The 12792-nt window shown below is 50.0% G+C and overlaps 1 protein-coding gene across 2 annotated transcripts in view; it reads right to left on the reverse strand.

The window, feature by feature from the left end:
• Positions 1–6536: 6536 nt before the first annotated feature.
• Positions 6537–12792, reverse strand: part of ITGB2 (integrin subunit beta 2) — a 30432-nt gene continuing 24176 nt past the window's right edge. For both annotated transcript variants that reach the window (XM_080937639.1, XM_080937640.1), the window contains 5 exons: positions 11745–11989; positions 11012–11231; positions 10253–10455; positions 7269–7435; positions 6537–6931 (listed from right to left, as the gene is read on the reverse strand). In XM_080937639.1, the coding sequence (XP_080793765.1) occupies positions 6869–6931; positions 7269–7435; positions 10253–10455; positions 11012–11231; positions 11745–11989 (898 nt within the window). In that variant the 3' untranslated portion in view covers positions 6537–6868. The remainder of the gene's footprint in view (positions 6932–7268; positions 7436–10252; positions 10456–11011; positions 11232–11744; positions 11990–12792) is intronic.

Consider the following 12792-nt stretch of genomic DNA (forward strand, 5'->3'; position numbering starts at 1 on the left):
TGCCATTTCCTAGGTTAGCCAGCTCCTGCCATCTCTAAAGTATACTTACTGTTCATCTATTTCACTGAATAAATCTGAATTTCTGTGGTCTATTTGCATCTTTTAGTGAATTCTTTCTCCACTGGATGAAGAACCTACTGGACCCCTGGGTCCAATAACAGCTCTGTTGGAGCAGTCATGGAAAGTCAGACCCAAGAGTTACGGATTGCTCATGGTCATAAGTCCGTAAGGGCTCACAGGGGACTGGTAGGAACTAAAGTTTCTAGAAAAGAAGCATATCTATGCTGGAGATTCCACAAGGCCACATGATTGATTAGAACTCATAATCTTGGAGAATTAAAATGTTGCAGATCCAGAGCCAAATTACCTTTATCTTCCCTAGTACCCAGTCATTACCCACCTCTGACCTAATATCTTTTTTACTATCAGGTACAACTTTTGGAAGACATGCTTAACAGACCATTATCTTCTGCCAAGCCCAAATCTAAGAATGCCATCAGATAATATCTGAGACCTATAGCAGAGGTTTGCCCACTTGGTTGTAATGTGCCTAGACGATGCTTCGTGTATTTGAAAAGGCCTCGATTTATGACTTTGTTTTGTCCTGTAACTATGAGAACCTTACTAAACTGCTTGCACATTTGGAGCATGTTACTCAGGACAACCTGAATCCATGTTTCTAAGCAATGGTCATTCTTCTTGGGCTCGGGGATGAACTATCCCATTTCCTTTGAGGTCTGCATTTTTTGAGTCAACATGAAGCTGTGAGGAGTTCAAATCCAATCTCCCCCCATCCCCATCACCGTGACCTCTACCATAGTTTCAAAGCCCCAGTGAGCATCAGTGGCCACAGCAAACAAACAGCAGAACGGGATAAGGTGCTCGGACACAGATTAGAGCCCGGGGCCAGTGTCCCTAACCTGAGCTAACTCAGTACCTGGTACAGCATTCACGGGAAATCTATGCTCGACACCCTTGGACAAGGACAAAAAAGTCATTGGTGTGTTGGTATGCTAGGGAATGTTTTAACAAGCAGATCTTACTTCCTTCTGGTACAGCATAAAGTTACCCTCGGCGTGCAACTGTTGAATGGGGAGTAAGATCTCGCCATGTTCCCGGGCAAGCAGCCCTCATGGAATCTTGTGTTATACAAACAGATGCTTGAAAACCCAGTTGCAGGGAAAACAAACCAGTAGTCATGAGTCTGGTTTGAATGCCTAGGGAAGCTTGTGTGCTCTTGTCCTAGCGTCAGACCACACAATATTAATTGGACATTTTGTTTTAGTTTAAATCACCTGTGTGCACTCACACAGGTGCACGCCACAGCACGTATGGGGGTCTGAGGACAACCTTCAGAAGTTGGTTTTCTCCTTCCACTGTGAGATTAAACACAAGTCATCAAGCAAGAACTTTTATCCACCAGGCCATCCCACTGATCCCACGGTACTAATTTAATAAGGGTAGGAGGGTCAGAGGACACTGGTCTATCCACATTAGCCCATAATGCAAGAAATGCTACTGAGTCTCCGGACGATTCATCAAGGCAGAAACCAGAGAGATGGTTCTCTGTCCCCAAATGGCAGTGTAGGTGTCATTGTCCTAAATGGTAGGACTCTGGCTAGGTAAACAAGAAGGAACATTATCAGGTGAACAAGCCTAAAGGTTTCTGTTTACCAGAAAAACAGGTCTCTTGAGGCAGTTTCTGTGGACTGGAAACCACCCTCAATCCTCCAGCAACCTTCCCACAGAGGTCAGCTACCATCTAGCAAGAGGACCTAGTTCCCCTCAATCTGGACAGCCACATCAGCTCAGACCCTCCCCCTGCTGTCATATAAAATCTGCTTGCTTCCCCACCATCTTACTCTTCTCTCTGCCCTTGTCCCCAAGATGGCAGTTTGAGTCCCACAAAGAAAGGAAGTAAGCCTTCCTTTCTGTCCACAGAACAACGATCTACTTCGGCAGTTCCCCTGTGCCGTCTCTTATAGTTAAGAGTGTTGTTTGTTCTCCCAGGGGACCAAGGTTTGGCTCCCAAGATCTACGCAGCAGCTCACAGCCTCCTGTAACTCTGGTTCCAACAGATCTGATGCCCTTTTCTGGCTTCTACAGACTCATGATAACATCCATATACACTATTCGTGAAAGAGAGAGAGAGAGAAGCCCACATCCCTGCTTTAGGCACACGGCAATGAAGAAGGAGAGGGAGGGCACCTGATGTAACCACACATCTGACATCCACAGGTACCTCTTCTGTTAGTCATGAGCTTCTTTCTGTCCAAGGACTGACTCACACAGCCTGTGGTCCAGGAATAAGCACAAGCAAGGTAAGGAGAAAAACAATGATGCTGGAAGTCACAGGGTGCTTGCTTTCCCAAAGAGATGGTTAAAGAACTCAACTGACAGGGGAGATAATGCACGCCTTTCATCCCAATCAACTGACATGGGAGATAATGCACGCCTTTCATCCCAATCCCAGCACTCAGGAGTCGGGGGCAGGTGGATCTGAGTTCGGGCCAGCATGATCTACAGAGTGAGTTCTAGGACAACCAGAGCTCACCAAAAAAAAAAAAAAAAAAAAAAAACCCAAAATGTGTCTCGACAGACACGGAATGGTGTCAGCCTGGGCACTGTGGTAGTTGCACCCAAGAGCCATAGAAAAACCATTCACAGCCCACCCCAGCCACACGATCTGGGTGCCACAGCCCAGCAGGTAGGGGAATTCTAAGGACACATGTCAGAATTTCTGATACCTGAGTCACCTGATGGGGATTTTCCGTTTTATTTGGTAGTATCTGTGTGACTGGTCTTTCATCAATGTGCGGACATTCCTTAGTTAGCCACAGAATTCTATTCATACAGTATTATGAAAAGTGAAAATTGGAAGGCATCTCCACCCCCCCCCCCCCTCGCCCAGCATATTTGGTCACCAGGTGCTTCTCTACATGGATAGGACAAATCAGCTGCCTTGCCCAGTAGGGACTTTGAACTCCCAGAGGGGGACTTGCAAGTGGCAGGCCTGGGGTCCATGGGAGAAAGAGGTCAACAGAGCTCTTGGGCAAGGGAGGGGCTGTGCCTGAGGACAAAGCCCAATTTTCTATGGTTGGATTAAGCAAGGATAAGGAACCTGTTTCTCTGGAATGCGGGATGGCCTTGATGGGGCTGTGAGGGGTTGTTTGCTCCACTGGTTTGGGACCCGGTTTCTGCTGAGGAATTTAGCAAACTAGTTTCCCATCCCAGTCCTTCCCGGGAGCCAGGCATTCAAGGATTCCTGCACCCATGTGTTTTGAACTATTTCTTTTTACTTTATTATTTGTAGGTGTGTGTGCTTTGTGAGTGTGTGCAAAGCGTGTGGAGGTTGTGTCAGGAGTCAGAAGTGGGAGATTCCTCCCCCATTTCAGACGGAGTTGTGAACCTCCTAATGTGCTGGTCCTCTGGTAGGGTACTCCCAGCCCCTGAAACATCTCTCTGGCTCTCTGTACCTATACTTTCAACAATATGGAAGATGTCACTTGTTCAAGGTGACATAGTAAAGACTAAATGCTGGCTATGGACCCAGGCTTAGAGTTTCACTTCTGTTAAGTCCGAAGTGCCCCCCTAGGCTCCATGCCTGACTCGCTATAAAAGGGGTTGCTTGCCCCCTCCTCTTTTTCTCTCTCCTCTTGCTCCTGCTCCCTTACCCTTTTCCACTCCCCTCCTCCCTCTATGGGCTCATGACCTGCCTCTACTCTTCTCTCTCTCTTTGCCTTTCTTTGTATCTGCTAGCCTCTTAACTCCTTTCCCCGTGCCCTGAATAAAATAAACTCTATACTATACCATCTCATGCGGCTGGTCCCTCAGGGGGAAGGGATACCTCAGCATGGACTCACAGAGACACCCCCCGCCACAGACACACAAATACTGTAGCTCCTCCACCAAACATTCCCCTTCTTCTTCTTATCTTTTTATAAAATATAAAACAAATGGCAGTGCCGATGACAATCTCCTAAGCAGAGGACTTTGGCTGAGTAAACAGAGGCCTAAACGTGGGTTTCTGTTTATCAGGAACTTCCCTTAATCCAACCCTTGGGCAAGGTCATCCAGTTCCTGGTCAGTCCGTCTATATCAGTTCATAGACTATACAGACTGTATCAGTTCATAGATTGCCCCATTCTGTCAACCTCTGAAGTATGCTTGTTTTTTGCCATCTGGCTTCTTTCGGTCCCCTCTACCCTACCCCAGATACCATTTGCGAAAATTTGATCCCCAATAAACCTTTATTTCTACCCATGGAGTGGTCCAGTTCAGCGGTTTCACTGTGCCCTGACTTCCTGTGGCTCAGCTACTGTTGCTGTGCCAGGCAGATTCTGGGGACTAAGCCCAGGTCTTCTGCAAGAGTATCAAGCATTCTTAGCCATCTCTCCAGCCCCTACTTAGTTTTCTTTTAATATTTCATCTTAATAAGACGAAGTCAGATTCTTTTCCTGACTGTAGAAGGACATGGCTTCATTAATAAGGATTTAAAAAAAAAAATCTTTGGTGACTATTTCAAACACACTTATTTGGAAGTAAAGCGTGTCTCAATCTGTTGTTCTTTCTGCTCTAACAAAACACCCGAGGCTGGACCCATTTACGTGTGGCACAAACCCATTGCCCACAGTTCTAGAATCATGGCACTAGCAGATTGGGTAACTGTCGATGATTAGCTCCTCTTGCAAGATGGCTCTCACAAGCTTCCTTGTGTCTAATTCCACAGTGAGATTTTTGGTTCTTCTACTTCTCAAAGGCCCTACTCCCTATGCTCTTTGGAATGGGTTCCACCAAGCATAGAGAGAGAGAGAGAGAGAGAGAGAGAGAGAGAGAGAGAGAGAGAGATCAGCATTCACACAGCACCACAGGGTGAGTTCCCAGGCAAGAGGTAATAGTGTGGTACTCAAAGGGAGCCAGAGTGGGGAGGACCTCCAGGTAGAATGGGGGAGCCAAAGACAGGCTGGCCACACAGCCAGCTGAGCTCACAATGATGGCAAGAGTGTTGTTACACCCGACAGAGGAGGACCGTTGCCTTGGGAGAGGTAGAGCTGTCCCAAAAAGGAGTGAGTATTGCCCAGGAAATGTTCCAAGGCCTCTGGGAATCCAGGATGGCGGCTGCTGTCAGGACAGCTCCTGTGGAACAGGCCTTCCTTCCTGGGGTCATGACAGGAACTGCTTCTACCAGACGGTAGATAATAGCAAGCTCCGCCAGCAGGTGGCGCTAGACGAGGGCCCTCCCCCTGTGCTTTGGTCCTGGCTTCAAGTTAACTACCATGCAGGACTCCCCAGGTCTGAGCTCCGGGGAATCTCCCTGGGGTCAGAGGAGATCCATTGTGTCATCCACTCCACCTGAAACGCACCCTTCGCTTTTTGGCCCGAATGGAATGTTTTTCGTCAACAGTTTTCTCTGAACTTTGAACAAAAGAGGGCAAAGTGTCATTTGAAAATACGTCTTCCACAGGAAACATGCTCCGACATACACCTAGTACGCGGTCCGGCACACTTCACTCGTGTGTATAGACGCAGATGTTACCAGAGTGAGCGTTCCCTTCTGTAAAGGTGAGAACCTTTGACACCACATCTAGCTCTTCCTACTCTCGGGCTTGGGCTCCTGAACTGGGTGGTGTTTATGTGGATGGGTGTTGTGGTTTGGGTAAGGAGTGTCCCTCTACAGAAGATCCTGTACTGGAGCCTTGGTGCTTAGCTAGTAGTACTATTCCAAGAGGTTGTACTTCAGGGGGTAGAACTTAGCTGGAAGAAATAGGTCCTTGGGGGTTGGCCCTCTGGCCGCATTCAGTCTGTCTCTGTTTACTGACTGCCATGAGGTAAGTAGTTTAGAGAGCATGCTCCCAGTGACAGGATGCTCTGCTAAGTACCTCGGGCCAAGCAACTGAACCATCTGAGACCATGAGGCAAAACAAATATTGCCGGGGGGGAGGGGAAACAAAAAAACAACAACCCACTACCTAGTACACTTGGTCGTAATTCTCAGAGACCCAGGAACACTATAATCACTGCACACAACTTGGGGTTCATTCACTCATTCAGAATTTGAGTCAACAGTGATTTCTGGGTCACCCATCCCCCCACAAAAAACAACCTATGAGAAAGAAACTTCCTACCCAACTTTTCTGGTTTGTATTCTAGCTCCCGCCCCATCCTTCTGGGCTGAACCTGACTGATCCTGGGAGCAGGAGAGAGGAGGGTGTCATTTCTGTCATCTGACAGAGACATCCTTGCTAGGCAGCCACACAGGGTCTAGCACTGGGGCTCAGAGGGCTCCACACATACAGGCCCACGGGCAGGGAAGAAGAGAATTAAATCTTCCATCCCATGGCCCAGATTCCACCTGACCCTCAGGATGGGGATGGACAATCAGCAGGCAGGACAAAGCCCTTGACCTCAGCTGCTTTGCCCCAAATGACTCCACAAAGCTTACCTTCTGTGGGCAGAAGGAACCTTTATTATTTGTACATACATGATTATGATATAAAATACAGGAGTTTTATGCTCACATATAATACAATGGACAATATAATAATTTTATACCCTGACAGGTTTAAATATAAATAAGTTGGGGCCACCTTTACTGAAACTGCTGTCTTCCCTTCGTGCAAGAGAGTGTGTGTGGAACCTCATGGGACTAGGGATGATTCTGAAGGCTCTGTGGCAAGACTGTGCAGGTCGGAAGATGAGTCCGTGGAAACCCTGGCAGTCTTCAGAGAAAGGCAGAAAGAAACAGAGTAGGCATTTGGATTCTTGGCAGCGCTGGGGTGACTGGTAAGCCGCGTTGTGTTTGCAGAGGAGAGGAGGCATGGCCGGGGGCCTGGGGGGTCTCATCTGCTTGATTTTGATACTTCATGCTCTAGCTTTCAGCAAACTTAGGGTTCATGACTGTGGTCGTAGCACTCTTGAAGAGGGGATTGTCCTAAAAAATAACCAAACATGCTCTTGTCAGTGCAGGGAGGGTGGCAGGGCTCCAAGAAGCCACCAGATCAGTAGATGTCACTCTGAGGAGCCATCTAGGACAGGAAGCCTTCCCAGGGTCTGAGCCTCAGGGCTAAGCCTGCCCACCACAGCACACTCTGGGAGACCGGAAGCTAAGCTGGGGTAAAGCACCTCTCCAGGATGGCTCCAGTCCTACTGTGAGAAGTAATAGAATTGAGGAAGGCACACTATGTGACCCATCACTGCCCATGAGAGGTCAAAGAAAAGAGAGAGGAAGCGCCTGTGTGCGATGGGGGCTCCCAAAGCAAGGCACTCACGTTGTTCCACTGGGACTTGAGTTTCTCCTTCTCAAAGCGTCTGTACTCCCTGAGGTCAGTCAGGTGGGTCAGGGCCTTCCAGATGACCAGGAGGAAGACACCAATCAATACAACGCCTGCCACAGTGCCCCCAACGATGGCAGCCACGTTAGGGCCTTTCACACACTCTAAGGAAGAAGCACACAACCAAAAGTGTCAGCTCTGCCCTACAGGAGCCAGTGTACCATGCTATTCCTGCCACAGAGGGGAATAACCCTTTGCCACATCTCACAAAGAGATGAGAGAATCTAGCCACACCCCTACCAGAAACAAGATCAGGCCCTGTGCTTCCAAATGAAACATAAAGGCTGCTTGGCCAGGTCAGTGGCCAACCCGAGGAAAACTTGGTTGAAAGGACAGCATCCTGTCTGGAGAGATGGCTCAGTGGTTAAGAACACTGACTGCTCTTCCAGAGTTCAATTCTCAGCAACCACATGGTGGCTCACAACCACCTGGAATGGGATCCTAGGACCTCTTCTGGTGTGTCTGAAGACAATGACAGTGTACTTACACACATAAGAATAAATAAATCTTAAAAAAAGAAAAGAAAAGAAGTGACAGCATCCCTGGTCACCACCTACTGGTGTTCCCAAACTAGGCTTGTGCTTGAAGCATCCCTGAGTATCTCGTTGTCCAGAGTAAGACAGTAATGTCTAAGCTGGCACATCCAGGCAAAGGGATTCCATGGTAGCCAATGCCAGGAAACAGAGGCCTGTAGTCAGGCAACTGAGGTAACCATGTGATGAATAGGACACTGTCCCAAGGTCCAGGGCTGAGCTGGCCTCTCCTGGGTGTGGGTCCTGAGATACAGTAGGCTACACAGCAGACCCTGACTGTGGGACAGGGGTACTAACAGTCAGTGTGGACCTCTCCCTGCTGGGTGGGTCCCCAACAACATTGTCATAGAATCCCTCATGTCATCGTGGCCTGTTCAGGAAGGCCAGTTCCCTTCACAGAGGTTAAATAAATTTGGCCAAGGTGGTGCAGAACTAGATCTAATCTCCAACATGTTTGTCACGTTGGCTCTGGCAGGCTGGATCCAGCCTTCCCAAACACCAAGGGCAGAGTCCGCATCTTATCTATCTGCCTTTTAGGGGTTCCTAACTTGAAGACAGGCTCAGGGGGCTGCAGGTCCTGGTCCTGTGGGAGTCTGGTATGCTGCTGTCCTGAGCTTCCAGTGGTCACCTGAGTAGCCTCCTCAGCAGTTCCCCTTAGCCCCATAAGTCTGAATGTACTAGGTAGCCGAAATCCAACACTGCTTGCCCAAGTCTGTAAGGCGCCCTGTCCTATCTTTTGCCCAAGTGCGTCATGCCCACCTTCTTTGGCCATTGTTTTTCTACACACTTCCAAGCTATTCAGCATCTGACCTCTTATGTCATCTGTTGGGGACTCCAGGACCCCGTTACCTGTTTCTCCCAGCGTCACTTCTCCAAGTTCCATTCCAGGGGAGGCTCTCTGCCGCCCTCCAGCCCACCCTGCCTGCTCCTCTCCTCTCCGTTAAGTCCTAGGCCAAACAGCAGTTTTACCCGTGCTGCTTGTAGACAGAATTCGCCCACTTGGCTGACGACAGGACACCAGTTATGCAGTAACAAGACTACATCTTCCCCGTCCTTTAAGAAAGCTATTGTTTACCCAGCTCCTGACAAGATCTCCTTCACTGCTTCCTGTGTTTAGCTGGTCCCTCACAAAACCATGCACCCCGTTCCCCGACAGGACTGTGTCCACTTGGTTCCCGATAGGATGGTGTCCCCACTGTTGTCCATCAGGGCAAGGCTCACCTTATACCCTGGCAAAGGAGCTGCTAGACAGACTTTTCAAAACACAATTTGGGGGGCTGGAGAGATGGCTCAGCAGTTAAGAGCATTGACTGCTCTTCCAGAGGTCCTGAGTTCAAATCCCAGCAACCACAAGGTGGCTCACAACCATCTGATGCCCTCTGCTGGTGTGTCTGAAGACAGATAGCAACAGTACATATAATAAATAAATAAATAAAATCTTTAAAAAAAAAAAAAAAGAATGAGACACCAGAGAGCAGGTCATGATCCCTAAGTTCACCGGTCTTACTGGGTCTGGCAAAGACCAGAGCCAAGTGGAGGGCCAGCAAACCATGTTTGGGGATAGAATCACCTCCACTTCCCTGAAGCCCTCTATGGGGCATTCTGAAAAAGCAACAGACACCATCCCTCAGGATTCTCTCATGAGATGAGAGATGCTCTGGCTAGACAATGTGCCACTGTAATGCCATCCTACTTGTGGTGGCTTGAATGGGAATGGGCCCCATAGATCCAAGTGTTTGAATGCTTGGCTCATGGAGAGTGGCACTATTAGGAGGTGTGGCCTTGTTGGGGTGGGTGTGGCCTCGTTAGAGTGGGTGTGGCCTTGTTGGAGTGGGTGTGGCCTCGTTAGAGTGGGTGTGGTCTTGTTGGAGTGGGTGTGGTCTTGTTGGAGTGGGTGTGCCTTCATTGGAAGAAGTATGTCACTGAAGTCAGACTTTGTGATCTCCTATACTTGAGCTCTGCCCACTTTGGGACCAGTCCCCTTCTGCTGTCTGTACATCTGTAGATGTAGAACTCTTGGCTCATCTGCCTGCCATGTCTGCCTGCACGCTGCCGTGCTTCCCACCCTTTTGGGAACAGATTAAAACCTTCTGCAACTGTAAGCTAGCCCCAGTTAAATGTTTGCCTTGGTTGCCTTGGTCATGGTGTCTGTTCACAGCAATAAAACCCAAACTAAGACATTACCCAATATGTACTGAAGCTACCACCGGGAGACTCCATCTGTCTGTCTCCTCATACAGGGCCAGGTAGGAAGGGGAATGAGAGGGCCGTGGGGCAGGGCAAGTGGGTGGCTGCCAGCCGCCCTGCCCAGGTGTCCGGATGGTCTCCTCTCCTGCTGCTCAGCCTGCCTCGCCCCGCAGAAGAGAGGTCACCTCCCCTCAGCCTCACCTCGGTTGTCCTTCACATCGATGTTGTAAACGCCCCTTCCGTCTTTCTGCTGCAAAGTGAAGGTTATCCAGCAGCCCTCCGAGTCCCTCTCCTTGCAGGAATTTTTCTCCGAAGGGATAGTCTGCAGCGTCACATTGGCACATTGAACGCTACAGTTCTTCGCGAAAGGGCCCTTATCAAATTTCAGGCACTCGGCACAAAAGCTGCGGAGGAGTCGGGTGGAGTGGGTGTTGAGAGCTCGTAAGGGCATGAGGTGTGAACTACGTCAGGGTGGGCAGGTGTGCGGAGCTGCATGTGTCAAAGTTTGTGCGCCAGGATGACTGGGTGTATGTGGGTACACTGGTACTTGAGGGCACGTGAATGGACCAGGCTGCAGAGCTATGCAAAGTGAGGTGGATGATTCAGGAAAAACATGGTTGTGTCTGGTGAACTGTATGAAGAGTGTGGTCATTCGTAAACTAGACGGTCCCAGGTGGAGGGTCTGGGAGCTTTCAGGTCTCCAAGTAGTCAACTGAGTGACGAGAGACACAAATTTGTGTTCCTAAGGGTGTGGAAGGCAGAGCCAGTGTTAATGGGCCAAAGGGGCATAGGCCTAGAACACCCCTGTGAAGCCAGCACTCCTGCAGGCGCACAAGAAGGTAGGCGGTGGCAGGGACACTGGGCCTGCTGAATCCTGCTAAAACCTATGGAGCAGTGGTGTCCCCAAGGACTCTCGGGTTGTCCATCAGTGAGGCCAAGGTGGGCAGTGGGGACACTCACGTGTAGTTGCTGCAGGGCAGAGGACAGCCCGGGCAGGTATCACACAGTGGCGGCTGGTAGCCTTTATCACATATGCATTTGTTGCATTGGCACCGGCCACGGCCATGGCACTCCACCAGCCGTGCATTCAGACAGCCCAAGGTGGACTTTGGGCACTGGCAGGCAGAGCCCTCGTAATCCTTGTTGCAGTTACATTGGCCACAGAAGCAGGAGCCCCTTTCTGGAAAACAACCGAGCTTACCATGACTCACTTCCCTTCGGGCTGCTAGAAACAGGCACTCATCCTCCCTCCACTGTGCTCCCCAGGCCACCGTGCTCCCCAGGCCACTGTGCTCCCCAGACCACTGTGTTCCCCAGCCTGATCAAGACTGTACTTAAGCCTTCCCCAGTTCCTGCTTCTACCTCTCTCTCCTCACATGATCCCAGAGCATCATGGAAAGATAGCCTGGCAAAGCCACAGAGACAAGGGATGCCTTCCTGCCCTGCATCTTCGGTAACATGGCCACCATCCAGCCAGATGGGACCTCCATGTTATATCTGAAAAGCTCTTGGATCAGGACATGATTATTACCCATCACCGCCTTCCCAGGACAATACTGACTAACACAGACATGGACAGACAGACACAGACACAGGTGTCATGCAGGGAAGGCTTGCTAGCCTGTCTGTCTGTCCTCAGTATCCCACTTTATATCTCCTGGTACAAATGGACAAGAAAGCCCCCAACACTTACTTTGGCCACCGCAGACTTGGCCGTCATATCTCTCACAGTTGAAATTGTCACACTCGCAGTATTGGCCAAAGATCAATTTGTTGGAGGTGTCACTGGTGTGGCACACACACTGCCCACAGATGCAGTCCCCCAACCCCGAGCACACGATGGAGCTATTGTCCTTCCGACAGTTTCCCTCCAGCTCCTGGCTGCTCCGGCCCTGCGTCTGGCACTCACAGTTTTTCCCAATGTAGCCAGGATCACACCTGGTGTGAGGAAGAAGTTGCACTCAGGTCTGCCCTCGGGATGGGGACACCTGCCCTTCCTGGCCTGGCCCTCACCCAAACACCTGTCAAGTATGGCATATCACACTCACTCTCCAAAGGTCTCCTGAGTATGTGTCATGTGCGAGGCAAGCATGTCTCAGGTCATACAGTAACTGTCCTATGAGCATGGAAGGGGGTCTGATGGGGATCTGAGATCACTGTCTTATCGCTGAAGTAGGTAGACAGAAGAATGTATGGACTCCATACGTAGCTTAAGTAAGGGAGGAATGGCAGTAGCTAACCCCGACACATCCTGCAGTGTCCTGTAGGAGGAAGCCACAGAATTCACTGACCGATGGCCCAGTCCTCCAGGCAGTTAGCTCAGCCTTGTAGAGAAGCCACCTAGGGCTGCACACTCAGGAGCAGCCAGTGGGCAGCTGCAGAAACCACTACTGTTAGAGTTTCTTGGAGGAAGTAATTATGCAGTGCAGGTCTGAGGTGTAGGATGCAGTACCTCAAAGGTCAGAAACTGGGAATGCAGTCGGAAGGAGATGGCTGGTACCCAGACTGAAAACTACAGACTCTCTGATGGGCACGCTGCATCCCTCCTCCTCCTCACGGTAGAGCATCCTGAACTGGGGCCTTTGTATACGTGTCCACAGGATGGCTTTAGGGCCCAGCCTGCCGGGAGTGCTCATCTGTCCCAAGGGAGCTCTAGATGCATGCTGCAATTGCTCAGAGTCTCTGAGGTCAGAGAGGGCTGGGATATGGGAGTATCTGCAGAGCATCTACTTCCTGGGTGA

The sequence above is a fragment of the Micromys minutus genome (genome assembly GCF_963924665.1).
Source record: "Micromys minutus genome assembly, chromosome: 25".
NCBI lineage: Eukaryota > Metazoa > Chordata > Mammalia > Rodentia > Muridae > Micromys > Micromys minutus.